Source organism: Semicossyphus pulcher, unplaced genomic scaffold, assembly GCF_022749685.1.
Source record: "Semicossyphus pulcher isolate SPU_LCO1_2020_fin unplaced genomic scaffold, fSemPul1.0.p SCAF_23, whole genome shotgun sequence".
NCBI lineage: Eukaryota > Metazoa > Chordata > Actinopteri > Labriformes > Labridae > Semicossyphus > Semicossyphus pulcher.
In genome coordinates, this window is record NW_027211697.1 from 15,604,031 (window position 1) to 15,631,290 (window position 27,260).

At 39.0% G+C, this 27,260-nt stretch overlaps 1 protein-coding gene, 1 pseudogene and 1 gene segment (V, D, J or C); all 3 read right to left on the reverse strand.

Annotated features, from left to right (window-relative positions):
- Positions 1-279: 279 nt before the first annotated feature.
- On the reverse strand, positions 280-3,261 carry LOC138602598 (immunoglobulin heavy variable 3-7-like). The segment is given in 2 exon segments: positions 280-579; positions 3,250-3,261. Coding segments are annotated over 2 exon segments (312 nt in total).
- A 3,055-nt stretch (positions 3,262-6,316) lies between these two features.
- The window catches only part of LOC138602599 (immunoglobulin gamma-1 heavy chain-like), a 31,299-nt pseudogene continuing 10,355 nt past the window's right edge, over positions 6,317-27,260 (reverse strand).
- LOC138602498 (immunoglobulin gamma-1 heavy chain-like) lies at positions 18,292-27,091 on the reverse strand. The gene is made up of 9 exons (XM_069673963.1): positions 27,043-27,091; positions 26,649-26,957; positions 22,617-22,667; positions 21,292-21,573; positions 20,840-21,124; positions 20,418-20,729; positions 20,011-20,310; positions 19,412-19,545; positions 18,292-18,612 (listed from the first exon to the last, which is right to left on the reverse strand). Exons 1-9 carry the CDS (start codon positions 27,089-27,091, stop codon positions 18,598-18,600), a joined length of 1,737 nt encoding a protein of 578 aa, XP_069530064.1. The 3' UTR covers positions 18,292-18,597.

A 27,260-nucleotide genomic window follows, 5' to 3' on the forward strand; every position in this document is an offset into this window, starting at 1 on the left:
GGTGCTATATAAATAAAGTTAATATTATTATTATTACTTTTTACATTGATCTCAATATATATTTAATGGCAGTACTGTAACTCAGTCCACGAGTGGCACAATAATGAACGGCAGAGTTTCTTTTCAAAAGCAGCTTTTAAGTTATGAGATTAAAGGTTATTGTTGGTGATGTTCTACAAGGCCAGTTTAATGAAATATGTTATATTAGTATTAAACTGTTTCCTAGTGCAGTAAAGATGAGTCCTGTAGGATTTTGTACAGCTGCTCAGCCTCCTCCAGTCACTGTGTGTCTCTGGCACAGTAATACACAGCAGTGTCTTGAGTCTTCAGACTGTTCATCTGCAGATGCAGCTGCCGTCTGCTGTCGTCTCTGGAGACGGTGAACCGGCCTTGAACTGGCTGAGAGTAGAGTTTGCTGCTACTACCAGGGTTTATAGCAGCGATCCACTCCAGTCCTTTTCCAGGAGCCTGTCTGACCCAGGCCATCCAGTAGATGCTGAAGTCTAATCCATAGGCGTAACAGGTCAGACTGTGGGATTCTCCAGGACGTTTAACCACTGGTTCAGATTGTGTCAGAGTCTGACCATCAACACCTGGAGAGAGGATAAAAACATCAAGTGAAATCAGCTGCTGACAGATATATACGCTATGTAACATGAATATAGTGATGATCTTCACCTGCCCAGCAGACAGTTAACAGCAGCAGTCCTGTCCTGTAGTCCATCATGTTAAACTGTGTGTCCACTGTTCTCTGTCCTCCTCTCTGCAGTCACATAAGTAGAGGAGGAAGACATCACAGTTTGCATGAATTTCTTTTCTGAGAGGATGATGGTGTCTCTCTCTCTCTCTCTCTGTCTCTCTCTTCTCTCTCTCTGTCTCTCTCTCTCTTCTCTCTCTCTCTGTCTCTCTCTCTCTCTCTCTCTGTCTGTCTCTCTCTGTCTGTCTGTCTCTCTCTCTCTCTCTTTCTCTCTCTCTCTCTCTCTCTTCTCTCTCTCTCTGTCTCTCTCTCTGTCTCTCTCTCTCTCTCTCTCTGTCTCTCTCTCTCTCTCTCTCTCTCTCTCTCTCTCTCTCTCTCTCTCTCTCTCTGTCACATTTTTTGTCATTATTGATCCAGTTTCTTCTTCTTATAACTTTATTCAGAATTGAATAGAAAATATAACAACCACAGACTTCATGTAATAAATGCAGATCTACAGTTTTCTCATTCTCTGACACATGAACAGAAACCCTTCTTTTCTTTGTGACTCTATAAAATGAACAAACGTTTCAGTGCAATCAGAGACAGTCGAAGGTTTTTCAATGTTTTTAACCACATAGATTTCAGGGTTAAGTCCTCATATTTACTAAACTGGACAGAAGTTTCTCCTACTCATCACATGACTGTTTTGAGTGTCTATGAAGAATTATAGAATAATGTGTTGTTTCCTCGTTTTTGACGCCATAGGGACACAATACATTTCTGTTATGTGATAAACTCATTGATGAATGGAGCCTGAATATTTAGATTTATTGCCATGACTGCCTCACTGTGATTGTTGTTCAAAGGACAGTAAAGGACTGTTTGAAGATATGTGGACACAGTTTCACCTCAAATACAGAGAATTTAATCAACATAGTGTCAAACAGAAACAGTCTTTGTCCATCATCTGTAAACATTGCTTCACAGTAAAAACACACACACATTATTTTTCTTCATAAGAGAAAAAACAACTTTCTATATTAATGTTGATTTTCAGGTTGAATGTGAATTTCAGATTCAGCTGAATGAGATGAAAAAAGATCCCAACATTGAGTCAATCAGTGGAATTTCTATCACTGCCAGATAATTGAATGAATGTGAGTCACAGTAATGCTGGTTTGATTAGATTTCACACTCACGAGGAAACTACAGAGAAAGTAACTTTAGTGAGAAACAGGAAGTATGTTTGAGCACTTTAATGATGATGATCACTGAAAAACTCTCTGAAGTCCTGCAATTAAAATATCATGTAACATGTTAATAAAACAAGATTAGATTTAGAGATTGATTTGGATTTATTTTAATGTCCTTCAAATGAGAGCATGCGCACGGTTCTACATGTAATGTTTAGGGTCTGAGTAAAACTGTTTAAATAGAGTGTAATGAGTCTATAATAGTCAACAATGCTATCTGCCTGCAGGCCAAAATGCATGGTAGCTAGTTGACAAATACTCTAATGCCAACATAAGCAGTAATGTGTCGGTGTGATTTATTTTTTTAGTAAACCTGAATGACATTCTTCAGTTCTGTCTCGTAAATGTCTCTTCACTTTGGACACATTCTGAAATGCTCTCCAAATCCACATTTCATCCATTCCACGAAGGCCTCAGAGCAAACTTTCTGCAGACTTCACATAAGATGCCTTTCATGTGTCTACTCCCATGAGTTGGGGTATCCCCGCAGCCAACAAGTGTAGTTCCTTTTGTCTGAAAAACTGAAGGGAACTTTGCTCGATCCACCCTGGAAGGACTGCAGGAGTGAGTAACAACAAAGGTCACTCCAGGAAGAACATGCATCCATGGTTTGGTGGCAGTAATAAACTTAACACTCTGGCTGCTTTTTTCCACCGAAGAACGAGAAGATGAACAAAACAAGCAAGGTCAGTTTCTCAAACAATATTTACTGCAGTGCCAACATGTCATCAGTATAAACATATTGTCAATATACATGTATATGTCATACTTTTTAAAAGCTCATGTTACCCACAGACCCAATATTTGCATTAATCTGTAGGCTGTGACCAATCACATATCAGCAGGCTGCTGCGTATGCAGGAAAAACAGTCCGTGTGGAGAGCAAAAGCAGGCAGATGACATCCCGGCTCCCATCAGCGGCTGTCTGGCGATGATTTAGTGTTTTATTAATCTTTATAAACAGACATCATGCTAACAGCTAAAGATACATCTAGATCAAGATTCAACTTGAGTTACATTTCCTGACACGGTGTCACAAAAGCCGTTCAGTGTTTAGATTTCCCGACTTCTTTAAATGCATAAGAAATGATCAATCCGACCTCCGTTCAACAAACCAGCATTGTAAAAGTAGTTTCCTCTTGAGGACAGACCTGACAAAGCTTCATGTTTACTACTTACTAATCCGCATCATGACGCTGAAATTTCGGCAAAGGCAAAACCCGTTAATTAAAGTAAAGAGCAAGAAAAACGCTTTCTTTTTCTGTATACAATGCAGCAGGCAGAAAAGGAAGTTGTTTATTGCTAACCGCTGGGTACTTGCTCCGGCATGTTAACAGGTGTGCCCAGAGACTATATCATCGTCAGACTGTAGCCAATGGGATCCGAGATTGCATTTGCATGAACTGATTTGCTATGCCTCCATTGATGCTGTGGGGCATTTCAAACATTTTAATCACATTATATTGTTAAAGGGTCCAAGAGGAGACAGAGCTCATCCTTAAGTTAAGACGTAGCAAAGACTCTTTTATCACAGCTCACTGGGACACTGATAAAACAGCTATCAGTTTTATGAGTAACACCTGTGCATTTGCAGCTATGACGGGTGAAGTGTCTTTTTGTTTTTGTATTGAAGATTTGAAGTTGTCACAATTTTTGTCGGTACAATATTGTTATGGTTGTCTGTTGAAGTAGCATCAGATAGAAATGTACTTTTTGACTGTTTGGGACAAGTGGCTCACTTATTAAATTTCAGTTTAATTTTAAAATAATAATACATTTTATTTATATTGCGCTTTTCATGACACTCAAAGGCACTTTACAGGTGCTTTTTAATCACACTATTACACTATAATTAACTATAATTACACTATATTATTTCCAAAAATGAAAATAATTGAAATCTCAATGTTTTTTTGTAAATGAGGGTTTAGGAAGAAAGGAATCACCCTTGTAACATCAAAGTATAGATGTTGTGGAAGACCTTGTTGGAATTTTATTCAGCTCTGTTTAATGTTGAATAAGATCTGTGCCTCAAGGTGGGCTCGGGGGCCAATATGAGTCCCTGTCTCCTGAATGGACCACTTACGTTAATCTAACCATGTTTGAACACTCTCTCTCAAGCCCTTTCCCCACTGGTCGAAAAACCCTCTAACACCCGGGAACACTCATCTTTTTTTCTTAATGGGAAAGGCTACAATCAACATTCAGACCCGGGTCAAATGACTCTGCAGTAGACCCGGGTAATTATCGCCTCGTCTCCAATCGGCATTGATGGGAACACAAAAACCATGTTGACACGCTAATCTCCGCCCCCTTTCAGGCGCAATGCCATGCTACGTCGGTAACTTCTGTGACTCCTTGTCAACTCAGCTACAATTTCCGCCCGTCTCCTTCCAAGCAGCGCTCGAACATCGTTCCAAGTTGTGGGTGCCGAGTTTGATAAATAGACTGAGTAATAGGTACAATAAAAACCTTTACTAACCCTGTCCCCGGCACGTTTGTGACGTCAGATGGTGACGCAGCAGAAAAGAGACTGAAAGCACTACACTCCACTGGGAATGGGAAAAGAGACCATCGGCATCTATAAACAATACAAACAAGCAGTTCTACCTCAAAGACAGAATGTGCACACATTGACAGTAACTCTGCATGTGTATGTATGGAGGAACAGAAATGGTTAGAAAAACAGTCTCTGTTCTTCAAGTGAATGTACCTCTGTGTCTTAGCATTTAGCAAGTCCAGTTCAGAATCATCAAATGTCTACCCAACTGGTGTTTCACAGAGGATGCAGCTCAACATTGCTGTACGTGGAGCTTTGTCTCACTCTTGTGGACAATCTAAGTAACACAGGGGTGTTGGTATTGTGAGAACAATGTACTGCAGTATAAGCCTATCCTTGAAGAAAGTTATGACCTTTTTTTATTGCTGATTTTATTGATGTTTGGAGATAGAACCTGCGGTCCTGAGAGAGAGAGAGAGTATTATTTTACCTTTGCTTGCTTCTTTCTAACTATTAGATGTTTATTTATAAAAAATGAGCTGATATCATATCAGCAGTTGTACATACCTTTACATTATGTGGGCCTGAATTGTAAATGGTAATACCTTTGTGTCTAGGCTAGATGGTGAGTGTCCTAAAAGTTAGGTGGAGAGAAGGCTGGAAGTCTGTTGCACAGATGTTGCAGCATGACAGGGTAGAGTGATCAGGGCAAGCAGCAGGCGGAAGCATTGAGTAACACCCAGCTCCCACTAAAGTAAATGGACTGTACTTGTGTGCTTTTCTAGTCTTTGCGACCACTCAAAGCTGCTTTTACACTACATTTCACATTCAACCATTCACACACACTGATGGCAGGACTGCTACGTAAAGTGCCCAACTGTCGATCAGATATCACATTCATACCCGTTGGCTATGCCACCGGGAGCAATTTAGGACACTTCGACCTGAGCGTGAGGGAGCTGGGGATCGAACCTCCGACCTTCCGTTTGAAAGACGACCGGCTCTAGCACTGAGCCACAGCCGCCCCTAGTAAAGTACCAAATTACAGAAGTGAAACAAAGTTATGAGCAACGGTGCATCACAGACTCCAGGTGTGAGGTGGGGTTATGCCAGTAAGAGAAACAGAGTGCACATTTAAATATCTCATGTCAGCTCATGTCAGTGTACATGCACTATAGTTTTTGCATTGCTTGTCAGGACCTGCTGAAGGTTTAAGTCTCTTAATAATAGAACCGAGAACTTTTGTCTTTTGCAGATGCAATGGAGATGATAAACAGAGTAATGCAATAAATAACATGATAAAACAATTAAAATGTCAATAACAAGAAATAAGTGTTACGTATTAAAAAATGTTTTGGTGAAATAGACATTTAGACAATAGATAGTATGAACAATTAAATGGAAAAGCAAAAAATGGATCAACATCAATGGTTAATGACATTTAAACATTTTTGTTCAGCAGACATAAAGCTTTTGTAATTAAAACAAAGGAAAATACTTACACAATACTCTTAATAATGACTCTGAAGTTAATGAAAAAAAGGCAGACAAAATAAGTCTTACAGAAAGTTCACCTTGTTTCATTTAACCTGTGAAGACAAAGAAAACAAATGTTGAGTGAAAATGCACCAAAGTAATCAAAGTCCTGCTTTTCCAGTTAGGCCTACATTACTGTATAATAAAATATCACAATGAGTGCTTGTCTGACATCTTCATAATTATGACCTTCATAGTTTAAGTAAAACGTTCAAAGCTAAATGTTGGTTTTTGGATTTCAAAAGTATTTGAGTCATTTTTTGTAGGGTTATATACTTTATAACCTTCGAGGTAAGACCAGATTTAAACAGTTGTTCGGTCAGTTAATTCAATAGACAACAACGCATTTTAAAAAGGCAGTATTGGCATGTGTCGAAACATGTTGAGGTGGACCAGGTTGTTCCCTTCATGCATTCTGTACCCAATGGACCTGACAATAGCTTTGGTTGAGTTTGGTTGAGCCATAGACTCGTGGGACACTTCACAGCTATACACTACATCACTCTGTTTCCACTGATCAAGGCTGAGCGATAACTGGCCATAAGCCGAATAGGATCCTTGGTTTTCTACAGGCTCTGTGGTATGGAACGTGTATGTTGAATCTGCTTTCTCGTCATCAACAAGCCAAGACACCAAAACCTCACGAGGGTAGAAGTCTTTCACATAGCAAGTCAAGGTCACCATTTCTTGTCTAGTATGTTCTACTGGAGCCAGCATAAACACTGAAGGACGCCGAGTCGGTCCTCCTGCAAGCATGAGAGAAACATTAAACCTCCTGCCACACATACAGTGCTGAAGAAAATCTCTGCTCCATAATCAGCTGAGAAAGATCACTGGATTTGATGGCATGATTAGAAAAAATAAAGACAGCCCTTCAGTTTTCTTACCAATATTCCTTTCAAAGGGTTTCTTGAGCGGTTCATGTAAATCTGGATGAATAACAACACAGCTGGGTTTTATCCCCCGGGTCCAGTCCTCAAATGTGATCTCGAGTGGTACTCTGTAAAGGCCTCCACGTCCTTTTTTGTCCTTCGATTTGGCATTAGCGATTTCAGTTCCTTCCTCGTCCTCCCAACGTACCTCTTCTACTGATGGCGTATTTACCTTGACTTCACATACTATTGTTCCTTTTCCTTTTGAAAACAAGTCCTCCAGTGAAGGGTCTTTGATCACTACGTCAGCAGCTAATTCACTGCATCCGTCACCTTTGGGGCTGAGGAATAAGGGAAACATTATTGGACAGGAATGGCTGCAAACCAATGAGAATATAAACCATAGAAATTCACACAAAATGTTTCAATAATTAGTATTCATTTACTTACTAGAGGGAGAGGACGTCTGTTTGTAGGACACAGTGGATCTATTGGACGTTGCACCATTTTGACCTTTCCCTTCAAACTCGCATGTATAATTAATGCTCTCAGTCCATTCACTGGCTGGTACTTTGAGAACACTGTAAACACTGTACAGTCCATTAGCTGTCTTTTTCTCTGCAGAAGAGCTTTTCATCACATTTGCTTCATCAGCTATTGGTGCTTCATTTTTCAGCCATTTGATCTTTTTGATTACTTGGTGAAAAATCACTGGCAATGCAGGTGAAGGCAACCTCCTGATCCTCATAACATGAGACAAACACTTTAACATCTGGTATCTGATAAGGCATATCTGAAAAAAAAAAAGATATAAACAAATATATGTATGCGCAAGCAGGGGATGTGTGTGCGTGTGTGTGTGTGTGTGTGTATATAATATATATATGCAGAAGCAGAGGTTCATGTAGTTTGATAAAACTCAAAGGATCTCTTTAGCTTGTTTTTAAAGTGCGCAGAAGGACTCGAGGAAAATACAATTGAACAGCAGAGCTCTGATGCTCGCTTCTGCATATACATTGACTGCTCAGGCAAGCAAACATGGAGTTAACTTGAACGTTAATTATCACCATAAAGGTTCAATCTATCTGCATCACTATGATTATGCAGATAGATGGAAAGAAGCAGAGCACACAACAATAATTTGTTCTTCAGCAGGTGCAGAGGGCATGCAGAATATTAGTAATAGATAATATAGACTGAGTCAGCAGCTGTATGTGCACGAGAAAGTGCCAACCTTCTCATTCCACCACACTGTTTGGTTAACCGGTCAGGTCTGCTCATTATGACATTAGAAACCTTAGAAACACTCTAACCTTTTAATAGCTAAATTATTTTTTGTGCTCTCCTTTGTGTTCACGTTCCTTCATAATTGAGTATATTGTAAAACAATTACAACAGTGATGGCTCACTTTTACTTTTAGTTCAAACGTCAAAATATCAGCTCAGGATAAAGGTACAATGACGGGGTTAGTCTACCTCTGATAACACCTCTAAAGAACACAGTAATAAAACCAACTAGTAGAGACACATTGCACCAATAACATTTATCAATGTATTATTATTATTGATTAGTGCACCGTAAGAAATGGATCTTCTGTATTTGGTACTGTATTCTACTGTTATCTACTGGCAATACATGTACGCTTTGTGTCATCACAATCAATTTGAAAACCTTTTAAATTGTTTCACAATGCTAAAATATGTTAACAGCTCTGCCATGTTAACCTGCTAAATTTCAAATCAACTACTATAAAGGCATTTATATATGACTAAACACAAGACTTACGTGGCTTGATGAATGTCCCCTGTCCTGTTCCTGCTGTATTTGTCACAACACATTGGAAGGGCTTCATGTTGTCCCAGTCCTGTCTGCTCACTTTGAGTTGACTGACTCCCGTATAAACATTGTCTTTCAGTACTGGAGGATACTGAGTGAATTCCCGCAAGTTAGACCCCTGTTTGTTCCATGTGTAGGTCACTGAGGACGGTGTGAAGCCAGTGGCAAGGCAGCCAAGAGTGACCAGGTCACCAGTCCCAGAATCACATTGTATCAGAGGATACACGGTTGGCTTGGAAACACATGCTAACAAAGTAGAAACAAAAATGCCGTTAAAAAAGTGAAGTGAACATTTAAAATAAGATATTTTTCATCAAACATAAGTTAACAATGGAATGAAGTTGGCTTACTTCATCAAAAGCATAGCAAAGCATTGCAATCAAGGATACATTTTAATACCTTAACCTTTTCATATGTTGAATGAGAGAAGTGCGCTCCGTACATACATCTTTATCTTATCACATTTCTTTAGATGTTATTTGATGAACTAGCCTCCCTCAGTAATATCATTTGTGGTCTACTCTTTTTAAAATATAAATGTCGATAACTTTTAGTCCGTAACTTTGATGATAATCATTGTTATTTTTTCAAAGTTAAATGGAGTGTAGCTGTACATTTGACAAACATACAGTACTGAGTTTATGGCATCATATCATTTTGTTAACTTTAACTTTTGTTTAAATTAGGCAAATATGTTTGAGATTAAACAGTATTCTTACCTGATGTAACAGTTACCATTGTACCCTTTCCCCAGTAGTCAAAAGCTTCATAGTAACACAGCGCTGAAATTACTGAACCACTAGTCTGAAAAGGCTGTCTACTAACGTTGAGAGCTACTCTACTCTACTCTAACTTTTAATAATGCTCGCTTTGTCATATATTTTCTTCCAATGAAATAAAATACACTTAGTATAAATCTTCACCAGTGTCTTCAGAGAATTTTTACCGGCGAACAGATGGGTTTTTTTTTTTTACCCTTATAGTAAAACACTTTCATTTTGTGACACTCCAAATCTTTAGAGGTTTTAGCAATTTAAATGTAACTTAAAAAGGGATTTAGCAGTGCAAATCTTACCTGATGACACCGTTACCATAGTGCCTTTTCCCCAGTAGTCGAAAGCACCCCAGTTGTCACAGTTCAGAAAGTCATAAGGACTTAACACGAAAACTTACTTTTTACTGTAATATCCCTTAATAATAACTTCTCATCAAACAGTTTGATTTGAACTGTTGCCAAAACCAAAGTAAGATATAAACCTGTCCATAGAACTACCAGCCAGGAGTTTTAATATTATCAGAGATTCTATGCCAGCCTACAAAATACTGTTGGCTATGATATCCTTGTTCAACACTTGTGACCACATGAAAAAAGATGAAATTGCATTAGTAATGGGATCAATGGGAGTTTCATTCACTAATCAAACATATTAAAATCACTTACCTGAAGTGACAGTGACCATAGTGCCTTTTCCCCAGTAGTCAAAAGCCCAGTTGTCACAGTTCAACAAATAATTAACCGCTGCATACAAAAACCTGGATCTCAAGCATCTACATGTTCCATAGTGTGTGATTTTGTAATAATCTACCCTATTAGATAGTTACATTGGCCTCTGCAATTACCAACTTTGAAATTGGATCCGCTCAGTTTAAATTGAGTCTATGGATTTTAACACCTTTAACATACAGTATTCCAGATATACATTAACTTACGGAGTCAAAACTGGATTTCCTAATTCTGCTTCAAAATCAAACAAACAAATTAAAAAGACAAAATAAGTGTTTGGCTTACCTGATGTGACTGTAACCATCGTTCCTTTTCCCCAGATGTCAAAAGCACCGTCACAGTGTGATATGTGAACACATCCAACATACAAAAACAAGCACCTCAAAGACTCCCTTCAAGCCACTGAGGTCAAAATACCTTATATTTAACTGTGTAATCACCAAATTGTCATTATCAAGACCAAAATGAATTATTTTACCTGATGTGACGGTCACCATGGTTCCTTTTCCCCAGATGTCAAAAGCATTGTCACAGTGTGATATGTCAACACATCCAACATACAAAAACAAGCACCTCAAAGACGCCTTTCACGCCACTGAGGTCAAATTATGTGATATCAATGACATTTGAAATGTAAGGAGAGGTTTCAATTGAACTATAGTACGAAAATACTTGGGAGCTTGTATCATATTCTAAATTGTTGTACTTACTCAGTAAATTAGTGTATATATGTAATATTTACTCTGATCTTATGTTTTAACTAAAGATTAAATGTTAGTTTGAGTACAGTTTTAACCAACATACATTTTTATAATGAAAAAAACCATGAAAAGCAAACATGTTTCACTGACTAAAGCAATCCCCAATGTACCATTTATTAACCACTTCCCTAAAGGTATTCCTTTCCTGTGGTGGGGCTTATATAAAACTAAGTGTTTGCCAACAGTTGGTGTACAGCTTTATCACATCCTCCTGTCACCTTCAGTTACTGCAGCGTGGATAACCAGATATACTTGATTTAGCTGCATTACTTGGACATGGATATAGGTTTATGATATCGGGCTGTCATATCCACTCAATCATCCACAACATCCATACTGAAAGTATCTCATGTTTTAGTCCATTAACTTTTTAGGTTTAGGTAACGTATGGATTTTAGTCATTCTGACTCAGTTCTTACTGGAGGATTTTTAATTATTCTCGGTTGTGAATCTTCAAGAAGCAATGTCAAAACAGCTTACAAGCTTTTTCTGTTTAACTTGGCAACTATTATCAGGATCTCCATTCATCATGTCATGGTTCAGATTTGGCAAAAGGTTGGGCAAACCAAAACATCGGAAGGTGTCCCTTTAAGCTCTTGTAGCGATCTGGGTCAAATAACACCGCCCAATATTCCTTGTGTTCATTCACACAGTCAGCAGCCACAATCATTCAATAACCCAATCACACCCTCCCAAAATAACCATGCAGTGGAAAACCCAGACATATCTTTATATACTGTATGTCAGAGGCTAATGTGTTGTTTGTTGAGTGGAGGAGAGGAACGCCAGCTTACCAGGAAACTATTTTTGTTCTTTATTTTTGTTATTTGTCAGACTTGACTCTGACTGGCACCCCACATTTTTATATTTATTCAAACCTGCTAGACTCTATATTATTGTGACAACATTCCTATAATAAAAAAACTATTACAAAATAGTTTAAAATGAACTCCACATCTTCCAACTACATCAATGCATAAGTAATAATAATCAAATATTTAACTGTCAGTGGAAGGTGTTCTCTTTTCTATTTCTGTAATATTTTAGGGTTTATTTAGGCTTCTTTACCAACGGAATAGAGGAGATGTATCATGTCCTCGTTCAGGGCTTTGTATTAACAATGCCAGATTAAGTTCATTATTACAGCTACCTACTGCAGCTTTAACAGACCACATTTAATTCTCATATCTTTTGCGTAGACCTGGCGTCTGGGCTAATACACGACAAAATTTGGGCTGTCCGTGATAATTCAGTCGACGTCTATTTGAAGACTTTGATTAAACGTTTGTGTTTGGACCAGATTTCACCTGCTTCTGTCACAAGATTCATCACACATTGACACACATTTACATTTAAAATGATTATGTAAGTGAGCAGTGCATCACAGTAACCCAAAAAAATGTTGCAGAAAAGGATCGACTGGGATTCCATCACTGCATGCATGTATTCAAGCTGAGCTCTTATCCCTGTCGGCTACCGGACACTTTGTCTAATCACATGTCCCTTAGGTATTAATGAACTACGTCAGCATCCAGGGATCGTTCAGCATTCACAGTCAGAGCTGCACAGCCAAAGAACCTGAGCATGCGCACTCTTCTTTTTTCTTCTTCTGTGGAAAAAGTTCCAAACTGTTCCCTTTATGATGTCTCTGAATGTAATTATTAACATCACACAGCCCATAAAGCGCGGTGTTTATGGTTTTTGTATGTAAAATAAAATGTGTTGAAATTACATCTTTGTGTGGAGCGTATTTCACATACCACTGCCAAATGATTTTTGAGAAATGAAGCTATGTCATTACTTTCATCACCCTTTCATTGCTTTGATGAACAAATTAACAAAATGATTAAACAAAAATGTATTTCTGACACGTTGATGTCATAACAGTACTAACTAACTAATCTACTTCATTAAAATTCGGGCTGAAATTTGCTACACATAGCCAGACTAAATCAGGCCTATATCGAGCCCATCTGTTTAAATGATGGCTTTTGCTTGCTGGGTTATGTCAGGCCTGTCTCAAGGTCCAATTCCCAAAGCATATTGTGTTAATGATAATCAAGCACAAACACAAGCATAAAGTTTCTCTTCTCCGTGCAGTTTGCTCTTAGTTTATGTATGATTGAGGAGAGGAGCTGTCCGCACCTCCACTCTCACAGATGATGAGCTGGATGGGGAGGAGGCACCTCTCACCAGTTTACTGTGAAGTCATTAAGACATTACTATTATTGTTAATACCAGGTGTTAAATCAGTACAGGCTGTCCAAGGCTTACCCCCCGCACATACAGACACACTTTCAAAACAAGACGTACAACGCGGATGAATGCCGTACACTCGCATTTTCACTTGCACCCGACACTTTTGGCTCTTACCAGCCTGTCGACATCAGGAACTAGTTTCTGAGCAGTGGCTATTTTCATTATGTCACTTAGATGTCCGTGCATCAGCCGACTGCACAGTTTGGACTTCTTAAGGTTTCACTCACGGAATTACCCAGCAAGCATTTTGCAGCTAATAGAAGTCTAATTGCCGTCTATACGTAGACCGGGCGTCTGGGCTAAAACACAGCAAAGTTTGGGCAGTAGACGTACAAAGTGCCTATGTGGCAGAATTGAGCTCCATCAGGATGAGAGCGAAGCTGCAGCTTCGAGAATCTATGACCATTATTTAAAACGAGGCCACGATTTACTATCTCATGTGCACGAGAGTAATGACACAATACTGAATTGTATTTGTGCTATGCTATACAGTACCATTTATAATTAATGGTAGCCCACTTTCTTTTCTATATAATATTTACTACAGTTTAACTGACAACTGAAATTACAAATGAAAGATTTAACTTTATTATCATGGTCTTACCATCATCCTTCATCTTCATCATTGATGAAGAGTTCAGTATTTTTTTAGGTAAATTAATGTTTAAACAATGTTTACAGTGTTTTCATAAAATGAACATGAACTTAATACATAAGAATACAGCCACAGCTATTTCTGCAAAGCCACAGAGTCACAACAGCATTATGTTGCAAAGCAAACTAAATATGACTTTATAGCTGACATCGTTTATGCTGACTCAGTTTAGTAAATGCAGAGTCAAGTCAGACAATATTCTCTGCATATAAACACAGGATTTCACTTCTCTTAAACATGTTTTTTGCTATATTTCTACAATCTCCATAGTTGAAATGAACATAAGTACTTTTACTGAACCAATCCTGTGACAGTCTGATGGTCATTCACCAGCAGCTCTGCTGCCATTTCGATTAAAAAGAGAGATGAATGTATGAACAGGGTTTTGGTTACAGTGTGTAACACTGTGTCGTAACCCCAGCTGCTATCAGTTACCACAGTGAGAAAAGTACATGACAAAACCTCACCACATCTGCAGGAGACAACACAGTTCTCTGACTTGGTCAGAAAATCAGTGGATTTTATTTTAAATAAAAATTAAAATGGTTTAGAGATTGTTTTACAAAAATATGAAAATAAATGAAAGTGCAATTCTCTTGATGTTTTATGTTATTTTTTCAAGCAGGATGTGAACGATGTGAACGCAATACAAGAATATAAAGCTGCATATTTTATAACATCAAACATACACCAAGATGCATTTGGCTGCAGCTAATGTTAGAATATGGGCTGAATCAGTGCCGTCTGCTTCCACTGCTTCTGGTGTTAGTGTTAGGTCTATGCTTTTAATATCTTAGTGGTGGATGAATTATAGCCTTAGTGCATATTTTTAAATGTATTTCTCTGTGTGTGAGAATTTCAGTATCATTTAGACCCTTCCTCTGACGCTGGTCATCTCAGATCTATCTCATCACTTGAGCTTTTAAAAGATCAATTACAAAAAAGAATGGAAATCAGCGTTGCATGTCGTGTCAGATAATGATGTGTTGTGAAGTGGTGACACCGGGCAGAGTGGGCAGCTGGTTCAGTAAAAGTAGAAGCCTGTGGATGGCAGCAAAGTATTAGTAATAATGTTGTGGTAGTGTAGAGGTATTTTTTTTTTATATCTTTGTAATGATTTGTTTTCTTAAACAACAAATGTCATAAATGTGTCAAATCTAACAGTGTTATACAATGTTAAAATCTTCTCACATAGGAGAGGTTTAAGTTGTAAACTGTGTCCCCTTCATTTGCTGCAGCAATATGACAGAACACTTGATGCTTTTGCCACTAGATGGTGGTTTTTACCTACTTTTCCCACTTCTAGTAAGGAGCTGGCATTTAAACCAAAATATCTCTCTTGCATATCAACAAGCTGAAACTGAAACATTTCTTGATGGTTGAAACTGTCCATCTGACGGTTTGATATGATTCTCAAGGAGGACACAGTTGTTGTAGTGAGTTTGAATGAAACATAGTACAACATTCAATAAACAACATACAAGTAAACTGCCCAATAAATATGATTTAAAATTAGTTTTATTGAATTAGTTTACAAAAAGTGGCTCTTCTGGTGGCCCAAGAGGTTCTGAATGTGCAAAATGAATTTGACATCTACGTTAGAAGTGACATTGCATTTATCAGATCATATATCAGACAAACCTTTTATGGTATCTGGGGTTAGTAAAGTATGACTTTTTAATAAAGGAGTTTGTTTAGTAAACAAAGGTGATGAACTTAAAGGTGATACCGTCGATGTGCTTAAACCCCACGTTTCTGCAATAGGAAGTTCTTCTAAAAAATAGTCTCTTTTCAACTTCACGCCCATCTCACCCACAACAGCCTCTACGAGCCTTTTCAATCTGGTTTCCGTCCCCGTCACAGCACCGAAACTGCCCTCATCAAAATCACCAACGATCTCCTCACTGCAGCTGACACCGGTTCACTCTCCATCCTCATCCTCCTTGACCTGAGTGCGGCCTTCGACACTATCTCCCACCCCATCCTCCTCAGTAGACTCTCCTCCATTGGCATCACTCACACCCCCCTTTCCTGGTTCTGCTCCTACCTCACAGGCCGCACCCAGTTCATTCAGCTCAAGTCCTTCACATCCGTCCCCTCCCCAGTCACTACAGGTGTGCCCCAGGGCTCTGTCCTGGGGCCCCTCCTCTTCATCACTTACCTCCTCCCCCTTGGCCATATCCTCCGCAAATTTAACATCCATTTCCACTGCTTCGCGGATGACACCCAGCTCTACCTCTCCTGCAAACCGAATTCCACACTCCCACCCCCCTCCCTCTCCTCCTGCCTTTCTGAAATAAAATCCTGGTTCACCTCAAACTTTCTAAAATTAAACAGCAATAAAACCGAAATCCTTCTTATCGGCACCAAATCCACCTTATCTAAAGTTGACAGTTTCTCACTCTCCATTGACGACACCCCTGTTTCCCCCTCCCCTCAGGTTAAGAGTCTGGGTGTCATCCTCGACAGTACTCTATCTTTCCAATCACACATCAATAACGTCACCCGGTCCGCTTACTTTCACTTACGTAATATCAACCGTCTCCGCCCCTCCCTCACTCCCCACACCTCTGCTATTCTTGTCCACAGCCTCGTCACCTCCCGCCTTGACTACTGCAACTCCCTTCTCTTCGGCCTCCCCCAGAAAGCCCTCCATAAACTTCAGCTTGTCCAGAACTCTGCCGCCCGGATCATCACCAGAACACCTTCTTCCCACCACATCACCCCCATCCTTCAGCAACTCCACTGGCTCCCAATCAACCAACGGATCACCTACAAAATCCTTCTGTATACTTTCAAATCTATTCACAACCTCGCCCCTCCTTACCTCTCCGACCTCCTGCACATTGCCACTCCATCCCGCACCCTCCGGTCTTCCTCCTCCATCCACCTCACCGTACCCCCTGCCCGCCTCAGCACCATGGGGGCCAGAGCTTTCAGCCACTCTGCTCCCCAGCTCTGGAATTCCCTCCCACCCGAACTCCGAAACTGCTCCACCCTCCCGATCTTTAAATCAAATCTCAAAACCCATCTGTTCCGCCTCACCTACTCTCCCCAACTCTAAGCACTGTCCCTCACCCACTCCTAATGTATTTTATCTGGTCTGTTTTACCTTTGCTGGTGTTTTTACTCTTGTTTGTGTTTTTTTGTACAGCGACCTTGAGTGTCCTGAAAGGCGCTTATAAATAAAATGTATTATTATTATTATTAAATGTTGAAGTTGTTTCCATCTTTAAGCACAGTTGCTTTTTTCATGAATTGCTCAGCTGAATCTTCATCCAGTTTGGGCTAAAACGTTTGGGTTGCGTGCTTTTGTCAGCGGCACCTCGTCTCGGTGCTACAGATACTGGCTGGTAACTGAGTGGACATACTGCGAAAGGTTTACTTTAGCGGCTTCACCTGCAGCACACACACGGCGTGAGGTTGTGTGTGCCATCAGGAAGTGGGATGCAGCGAGCTTTCATTTCCAAAAGTTACTGTCACCAGGCTGATTACGCTCATTAAACATATATTTAAACATTGTTAGAAATGTTGGATGACATACCTTATAAGTAACTGCAGCAAACTGCTCGTTGGCTCTGTCATCACCATTCATATCTGCCAATTTGGTTACAAGATCACACATTTCTAGCCTCTTAACTTTGGTCTCAATTGAACCAGAGAGAAAGTCAGACTCATTAAACACCACCTCAGAGGCTTCCAGCTCTGTCTGATGTGTGCTGCCATGATGTTCTACAAACCAAGAACGCTTATATGAAACTATCCTTCTCTATATCACCAAGAACTCTTCACCACACAGCAAAACAAACATACTACACACATACATATGTTCTGTTGTACTGTTTAACGAGCTTTCAATATTCTGTGTATTGGATATATCTGATTTATGCTGCTGCTTCACGTTTGTGTAAAAAGCTTTCATCAACACTTTTCTCGAGACATTTTTTAATGTTATCTTTGTCTGTGAGGATGTGTCTGCTGTGTGCAAATTCGCCTCTTCACGCTTGGTTACGTGCTGATTTGCAAATATATGCAGTGAAAGATGAGTGTCTCACTTCAAGGAAGTGTATTTCTAGCTCTGACAGTTTCTACAAAGTTCCATTGCCACAGGTGTGGTCCCAGAGGTGCATAGAAAAGGGGAAGTGACTCTCGAAAGATGATATGTTTAGCAGCGGCAGGAAATTGAAAACCCTTCTGCTCTTAACTGATAACAGAAGTCTGCAGGACGTTGACTTCACATGCTGTTCTTAAATTCCTTTGTTGGGCCTCGAGTGACAACAAAATCCTCAAAAGCTTTTAATCATGAGCACTCCATCATTCCTTCTCCCTTTAGTTTTATGTCTCCCATAATCTCATATGTTTTTGTCTATTATGTGAGTGTTTGTAGAAAGCAAAGATTTCAAGTCAAAATTTAAAAAGCATCACAATATATCCATTTTCACTGCAGTGCAATTTATTAATGCGCCAATGAAAAGTTACACTACACCTCACTTACACAACATTTTGATGACAGTAAAAGTGTCAGAAATAAAATGGCAAAATAATTGTCTGCTGTATATTCTGTATATTTTTAAAGGTTACATATAAGTACACTTTAAACAATATTTAAAGCATTATGTATGACAGTTTTATTTAGCAGATATACAGCAGTAGCATTATGTACTTTGCTTTAAAACTTGATAAAAAAAAGACAAACAAATGAAGACAAATACTTGTTTCTGCTGTGCAGCAATTTCGTCCCTTATTGACTCCTCATCTAGGAATAAAGAAACATCAAACAATTACAAACAATAGATTATTTTCACTTATTCAATACAGATTGTTAATCAATAGTACAATTTGACTGATTAATCAAACTGGAGTTCACCAGTGTCTTCAAGACAGAAGACAGTTCTGACCTGCAGATTTGCTGCAGGCGACTGATGTTTAATGACAGTTGTGTTCAGTGTTGGACCGATTCCTTCATTGTTATTGCTTTTGGAATAATTTGCCTGAAGGTTTGCTTTGATGCAAGAGGAACTCCAACACTTGCAATGCATTTGATTCAGCACAGTGTTTAATCCTTATTATGTGCTGTGGAGCATTTTAAACGCACAGACCAGCACATTTTAAGTGTTTGGAGAAGCTTTTCATTGAAACTCTTCATAACAGAGCTAACCACTTTATTGTGTAATTGTGTCCTTCAACGTCAACAAAATATAATGTATCACAATGTATGATTTGGTGCCAGTAAACTTTACAGATCGTTGATAATCAGTAAGACCATTATTATACTGTATTTGAGTTTGCAGTTCATCACAAGCTCACGTAGACTACACTAACTTTCACAGTGATGTCTCTGAACAAGTCTTTTCTTCTCCTGCACATATTTGTCTGTGAAGATCAGAGGAAACTGTGGCACTCAGAGCACTTATGCAAAGATGAGTTGGTCAGAGGTGTCTTTCCTTTATCATCAGCATTTCCATTGTGTATGTCACTGGCCTTTATTTTATAACTTACGTTATGATGATCATAACACAGTAAAGCTAAAATGAAGAAAATACCTCCATGTTTACCTTGACCAGGCTGATTATCATGCTATAGAAGAGAGAGGATATGAAGAGGAATATGAAAGAGGAGGTTGTAGACCACAGGCTGCTGAACTCATCCTCTTCACTGGCATCATCTATGCAGTTCAGAGCAAAACAATCTAAGAAGAGGAAGGTAAAGGTGGTTATTTTGAAGCGTGTGTGAACGTGAAGCATTGTTAACTCTATGATCACATGTGTGGAGGTTTCTCCAGTTGAACAGTACAAAATAAATATAATATTAAAGCCTATTTATTGAGTTACTTTGTGCAAGCTTTTCAGTTTGTTTAAAAACGTAGAAGTCATTCATGAACATGTAACAAACTTTTCTCCATGCAACATTTATTTGGAACAATAAGCATGCTTCTCAAGCTGTTAGACAATGTGACAGACAGTTTGAAACACCATATGATGACAAACAAAACTACATTGACATGTTGACTGTTGTGTTTTACAATCACAAAGACTGGTGACATCACAGGGTGCACATGTTACCGCAGCACAGATTACACACACAGACAGAACAAAACATGAGCACTACATACCACATGCAATCTAATCTAAAGTTTTGCATTCACACGAGTTACCCTTGGCCTGAGACACTGATTTTGTAATCATGGAGGATCTTTCGCTGCCAGCAGGCCAGACGTTGCACTGAAACATATTTGTCTTCTCAGTTGGATAGTAAATACTTGTAACTAAGTAGCCATTTGGAGTCTTCTGTGGGGGGAGGTCAAAGCCATCAACATAGTTGCCTGTCTTGTCTCCTTTATTCTCTGCCCAGGTGATGTAGTAGTCCTGCTCTTTGTCACTGGAGACCAGACACACCACAGTGAGTGGATCCTCCTCTTGGAAGATGTTGACTGTCACAGTATGTTTCGTCTGATCTGAAAGAGACACTTGTTTTAGCAATGAGGTTCATCTACAAGATTAATGTTCATTTTACACACAGCTTGCTGTTTCATCAATGAGTTTCCATCACTCGGTAACATACCTCCTTTGTGGACAGTGAATTCTTGAATTACCGGTGTCCTGTTGTCTCCTCCAGCAGAACAGCGCACTTTGTTAACTTCCTGCCACTTCGAGAAACTCCGAGTCATCGTGCTGGTTCTGCTGTGTTGACCGTTTCTGGATTCTGTTTTCTCTGTTATGTTGTCAGTCACATTGTTTCCGTCAATTAGCCAAGTTATCTTCATCACATCTACAATGGCCTTGTCTTGTCCAGTAACGATACACTCCAACTGTGCCTGATTGTTATTGAACAGCTCTTTGGGACTTGGTTGTTTGAGTGTCATTGTGACAGCAGCTACATAAACGAGATAAACAGAGAAAACATTTAGCTTATTTTAGCTCAATGTTCACTGTTATTTTACGACCAGGTTACTTGGAGTAATAGTACAGCAGTAATGACTGTACCTTTAGAGGCCTTCTTTGTATATGCAGTGCCTTTGTGCGTCATCTCACATGTGTAAACAGCTTTACTGTCCCAGTCTGTGTTCTTCACATTCAGGACACTGACAGATGAATACAGGTCTCCGGATGATTGGGCGGGGCAAGAAGTGAAGTCTTGTACATTGATTCCATTTTTTTTCCATTTTACTGACAGGTCTTTGTTAGGTAATTCCTCAATTGTACACACCAGAGCCTGAGTGTCTCCTCTTGGCACTGATACCAGATTTATCTTTGGAGGGGTCGAGGCCTCTACGCGTAGTAATGAAAAAGCAGAGGAAGATTAGTTAAGAAGATTGTTCATTGTAGACTTTGTAGATAAAAATTTAAAATAGAAAATCAATTGCTAACATAAAAACAAGGTCATGCGTTTAGACTACACATAAGAGAGCCACGATAGAGGGTAAAAAATTACATACTTTCAACTTTCACACTTCGGGGGCCTTGAGGATGAGTCGCAGAACAGTTCAAAGACTTGAAGGAGTTCCAGTCAGATTTTGGTACGTTGACCAAACTGACTCCTATATATTTGTTGTCTTTGACAAGCGCAGGATATTGTACAGAAGTCAAGCTGTTCCCTGTGGCATCGGTCCACTGCAAAGTACCCTGTGGGTAGAAGTCGTCTGCCATACAGCCAACAGTGATTGTATCTCCAGTCCCAGAATCGCATGGAACCAAAGGGAACAGAGTCGGTGGAGAGGCTTTCAAAGAGAGAGATTTTATAAGGTTAAAATAAAATTAATAGAAATTAACAAATGATCACAACTCATCATATATGAATCATATATAAATAACAACTATTCTATTGTTATAAAATATATTGCGGCAGATTTCAGAATCAGTTTTATTGGCCAAGTATGTGGACACTTTCAAGGGATGTGACTCTGATACTGACACTTAAACACTAAAAACTAAAACTACTATATACTACGACTACCAAATGTTTTGTTCAAGAATTCTTGTTTGATATACTGAACAATTTCTGTCTAAAATTTAAAATTATTTTGTTATCTTTATACAAAATTTAAGCATTTCACAGACATGAACCTGAAAAGAATTTAAATAATACAATTTTTAATAAAACGTAATATAAATAAAAACATACTGATTTAATAAAAATGTTTACATAATGAACTTGCGTATTAAATCTTAACGTTAGAAGCTAGTGAAGCCAGTGAAGTCACTGCACTGTTCTGTGGCCATAATAATCGTATATGATAATAATCACTTTTAATAAAGTATTGAAGTATTTATTATTAGAATGTAGTGGGTCTATTGTTTAATTGTAACAAGACATATAAAACACTTGATGAGAATTGTTTTCTCAGAACTTAAACTGATCAACAGTTCAGTGTAATTATATAGTCCTATTAAAGTCAATGCTCCTGGAATTTCAAAAGAAACTTTATAATATATATTTAACATTTTATTTAAGTGTGAGCTCAATAATCTCTTCACTCAGAGTTTAATTGAAGGGCATCGAGACCTTGTATTCAAACACACAAACCTCTCAAAAACTATGGATTTCAATCGGCCGGGTGGATTTAAAGATTAAAACGAACCATCTCTTAAATATGAACTTTTAATGCCAAAGAGGAACTTTTCTAAATGCTTTCTAAGAAACGGCTGCAGTGAAATCATTTTTCTAAATATGAACTGAGCTGAACCTCTCAAACATCAATGATCATTTTAAGAAAAGTAAAAGAAACTAGTCTCTAAATATATTACATTAAATGTGACTTACCTGAATAAACGCTGACTTGAGTCCCCTTACCCCAGTAGTCAAAGTAGTCACAGTGATACGCCTCCATTCAAAGCTTGAACAAAAACCTGAAGTACCAGAAAAATGTGTTAAAACCTTATTAGACAGAAGTCCTGGTCAGGAGTCCCGGTCAGTGTGAAACCCTGGTGTCATCTTGTAAGCGTCGGCTCGGAGTGATGCAAAATATTATTTTAAAGTAGAGGTTTACTGAGAGGTAACATTTACATCTGTGGACTAACTGTGGCTGTAAACGACTAAAAATCGGACTTCTAACCACAAATCTGCGTATCAAAGTCATCGACACAGTAGTGACCTCGTTTTTAGAGGGATATATTTCGTCCTGTGCTCTTTGGTCCATCACATGAATGGTTGAGTTTGAGATTATTGCTGTAAGGTTTTTGTATGGCTCTGTATCTCAGTGCGCCACGCCGAAAAGCACTGTGATAAACCCTCATACAAAAACCCAACACAGTTTCCTGCACTGAAGAAACAGTGCAGAACTATTTAAGGTTTTAAATAGGTCATTTACTTTTTAGCATTATAGTTTGTATAAAGCATTTGATTTAAATCACATTACTTTATACTCTTGTATTGATATATTGAACGCCAACCTACTAGATGTCCATTACCATTCTTTATCATCTATGATATTACATGAACTGTTTCTACATAAACTCACCGGATGACTTGGTAAAAAAGGATTATGGTATGTAAACCCAGATGTCATTGAGATCACATGGCTGTTTCCCTGTGGAGGTTTTTGTGCAGCTGCTCCACTGTCTTCACTCACTGTTTCTTCTCGAGCACAGAAGTAAACAGCAGAATCTTCTGCTGTCAGGCTGTTGACCTGGAGGTACTGAGTGCTGCTGGGCTCATCTTCAGTCATGATGAAACGACTTTGAAAGGAGCTGGCATAGCTAGCAGAGTTTGAGCCTGTACTCATTCACCCAATCCACTCCAGAGCTCTCCCTGGCCTCTGTCGTATCCAGTGCATATTGTGGCTTCTCATGCTATAACCTGATATGATACATGACATCTTCACTGTCTCTGCAGGTCTTTTCACCTCAGAGGGAGACTGCTCCAGTTTGATCTCACTCCAAACTCCTGTAGAAAAATGAATAGTGATCACTATCAAACAAACGTGTAAAGAACAGGTTGGACATTAAAAAGTGAAGCAGAATTGATTTTCTCACCATGAATAGAAACTACAAAAAGTAAACTCCAGATAATCGTTTTTTCCATCCTGTAGTTTAGTTCTCTCTGATCTCAGTGTTACAGAATAAACTAAAGTGTCCAGGTGTTCTGCCACAGGTTACTGATGGTGTGTTTATAAGAGAGGAAGAGTTTGCATGGACCTCCCTCTGCAGGTTTAAAAGGGAAATTTAACTATGAACCAGATACATTTAGTTCAGCAGAGTATCTCTTCAACAGCAAACCTCAGCAAATGACAGAGGAGGAAATAATACATTAACTATATGTTGTACATCTCCAAGAAAGTAAAAAAAGAGCTTATTTTTCATCTTGATGATTTACAAGGACAGTTAATCAGCTGACTAACTTTATTCAATCATTCAAAGTGTCGATGAAATGTTTTGTTTTTCTCAGAATCTCACAGAAAGAGATGGTGGAACATCAGTCCCATCATTACCATTCTTCAGTCAGCTATGATATTCAATAAACTGTTGCATCACAATCTTCTACATTATTTCAAACATCTACATTTTTGTACAACACCTTTTTATTTTCTAACAATAGCAACATTTTGTAAGTACTTTTAAGATATTAAAGAAAAACTAGAAGCTTTCAAAGTCTTGGTGGTTTAAGGCATTTAAAGATCATTAAACAGGACAGATCACACTGAATCAAACAGGTGAAAAATGAAGGTGAATATGTTTAACATTGATAAATAAAAATGGTCGATCGTTTGAAATTGATGAGAGCTTAATTTAAAGTTGTCCTTTCAGCCGTCAGTAGATTTGAGATCAACAGTAAGATAAAGTCTTAAAGTGCAGCTGAGCCTAATGACTGCAGATGATCACAGTGTGCTGTGTGATCAACTCTTCAGTTTAGGCCAAATAGTGACAGATGCATGGTGTCGGGAGAGGCTTCATATTCTGAGTGGTATCTAAACAAAACCTGAACGTGATGTTTCACAGAACTTTCTATGAGACTGTGACAGTGACACCTGCAGCGGTTTGTGTGCAGCTCTCTGGCTTCCTGTATCACTGTGGGGCTCTGGCACAATAATAAACAGCAGAGTCTTCAGTCGTCAGGCTGTTCATCTGGAGATACACCTGGTCCACATCGTTGTCTCTAGAAACAGTGAAACGGTTCTGGACTGATGTGGAATAAGCTTTAGCGCTGCCACTCGGAGCAGAAATGTGGGCAACCCACTCCAGTCCTTTTCCTTCAGCTTGTCTGATCCAGCTGATAGCAGCATCTCCATCTGATATTCCTGAGTATGTACAGGTGAGTTTGTGGGATTCTCCTCGCCGCTTTACCACTGGTTCAGACTCAGTCAGAGTCTGACTGCAAACAACTGTGGAAAAAAGAGACTGATCAGAACACTATTGAGTTTCATAGCCTGACGTGAGACACAACTTTGTTTGTAGCTTCCAAACCACTTTGTCTTTTTCATGGTGACTGGACTTTTCTCGTTGCATTCTCAACAAGCAAGTTGAAACACGAGACAAACACATTCACACATATTGTCACCTGAAAGGATTCCAAAAGCCATTTTACCGAAATACATGTGTGTTGACAGGATGAGGAAAGCATCACAGACACTCAGAGGATGTTTGAGGGTGTTAACTGTGTTAAACTGTCAGTGTTTTCCTCAGGGCCATTACTTGTACATACAGCTCGTTCCATGGAGGCCATTACTGTGATCAGCACTGAATACAGTCAGTCCTTGTCTGCCCTCAGCAGTTTTAAAGGAGGGACTGTAACTGTTTTCAGTTTCATCGTTCTGTAGAAGAAACAGAAACAAGATGGTTGTGTTTGAATCTCTTTGCTGTTCATCTGTTCACCTGTCAGGAGATTTCACTGCCTCTCAGCTAGAGCGTGCTTAAACACACTCCAACACTGACCTGACAGTGAACAGGGAGAAGAAGCTGTAGAAAAAAAGGATGGATGGACAGATGATTACTGTTGATGTGATGATGATATTAATGATGATGATTTAGATATCTGAGTGTCACGAGTGTGCACTTTGAAGTTCTGTTCTCTACATTAAAAACACTTTTTTGACTGAAGTTAAGCTCTGAATCCTTTGAAATAGATTGGATGTACACGTCTTCTTATTGGCTCTTATTTATGTTTTTAAAATGTTATTTCACCTTATTCTCACTTTTCCTTCTTTCCTTGTTTTTATTGATCCTTTATCTCCTTTATTGCTTTTATTTCTTTAATCTCTTTTGTTGTTTTTTGCCTTTTACTGGTTTCTATCTCTCCTATTGCTTTTACAGCTGTTATTTCTTTTTGCATTATTTCCTTTCTTTATCTCTTTTAGGTATTTTATTTTATTGTATTAACTCTTTCTACTTCTTCCTGCTTTGTCCCCTTGGTCTTGGTTGTGTGGGTTCTCCTGCTGCCTATTGGGTATTGGGTTTTGTGCTTTGCTTGTTGTGTGATTTGCTGGTCCTGAGTGAGTTGCTGGTTTTATGATCTGCTTGTTCTCTGCTTTACTTTGTTTGATTGGCTGTCAAAGCACTTTGTAAACTCTTGTTTTTAAAGGTGCTATATAAATAAAGTTAATATTATTATTATTACTTTTTACATTGATCTCAATATATATTTAATGGCAGTACTATAACTCAGTCCACGAGTGGCACAATAATGAACGGCAGAGTTTCTTTTCAAAAGCAGCTTTTAAGTTATGAGATTAAAGGTTATTGTTGGTGATGTTTAATGAAATATGTTATATTAGTGTTAAACTGTTTCCTAGTGTCTATCAGTGCAGTAAAGATGAGTCCGGTAGGATTTTGTACAGCTGCTCAGCCTCCTCCAGTCACTGTGGCTCTCTGGCACAGTAATACACAGCAGTGTCTTCAGTCTTCAGACTGTTCATCTGCAGATACAGCTGCCGTCTGCTGTTGTCTCTGGAGACGGTGAACCGGCCTTCAACTGACTGAGAGTAGAATTTGCCGCTACTATCAGTGCTAATCCAGGCGATCCACTCCAGTCCTTTTCCAGGAGCCTGTCTGACCCAATGCATGTGGTAGCTACTTAATGTGAATCCAGAGCCTGTACAGGTCAGACTGTGGGATTCTCCAGGACGTTTAACCACTGGTTCAGATTCTGTCAGAGTCCGAGCATCAACACCTGGAGAGAGGATAAAAACATCAAGTGAAATCAGCTGCTGACAGATATATACGCTATGTAACATGAATATAGTGATGATCTTCACCTGCCCAGCAGACAGTTAACAGCAGCAGTCCTGTCCTGTAGTCCATCATGTTAAACTGTGTGTCCACTGTTCTCTGTCCTCCTCTCTGCAGTCACATAAGTAGAGGAGGAAGACATCACAGTTTGCATTGACTCCTCCTCACAGAGAGAACATCTCTTTGTATTGACCAGTCATATTTGATCATATTTTCCTCTGTTTTAACAGCAGTATGGTCGGGC

Coding starts and splice junctions, on each gene's coding strand:
- LOC138602498 (XM_069673963.1), bottom strand. CDS start 27,091: ATGATGGACTACAGGACAGGACTGCTGCTGTTAACTGTCTGCTGGGCA. Junction 21,125..21,291: donor CCGAAGTGTGAAAGTTGAAA/GTATGTAATTTT, acceptor TACTACGCGTAG/AGGCCTCGACCCCTCCAAAG. Junction 20,311..20,417: donor ATTCACTGTCCACAAAGGAG/GTATGTTACCGA, acceptor TGTCTCTTTCAG/ATCAGACGAAACATACTGTG.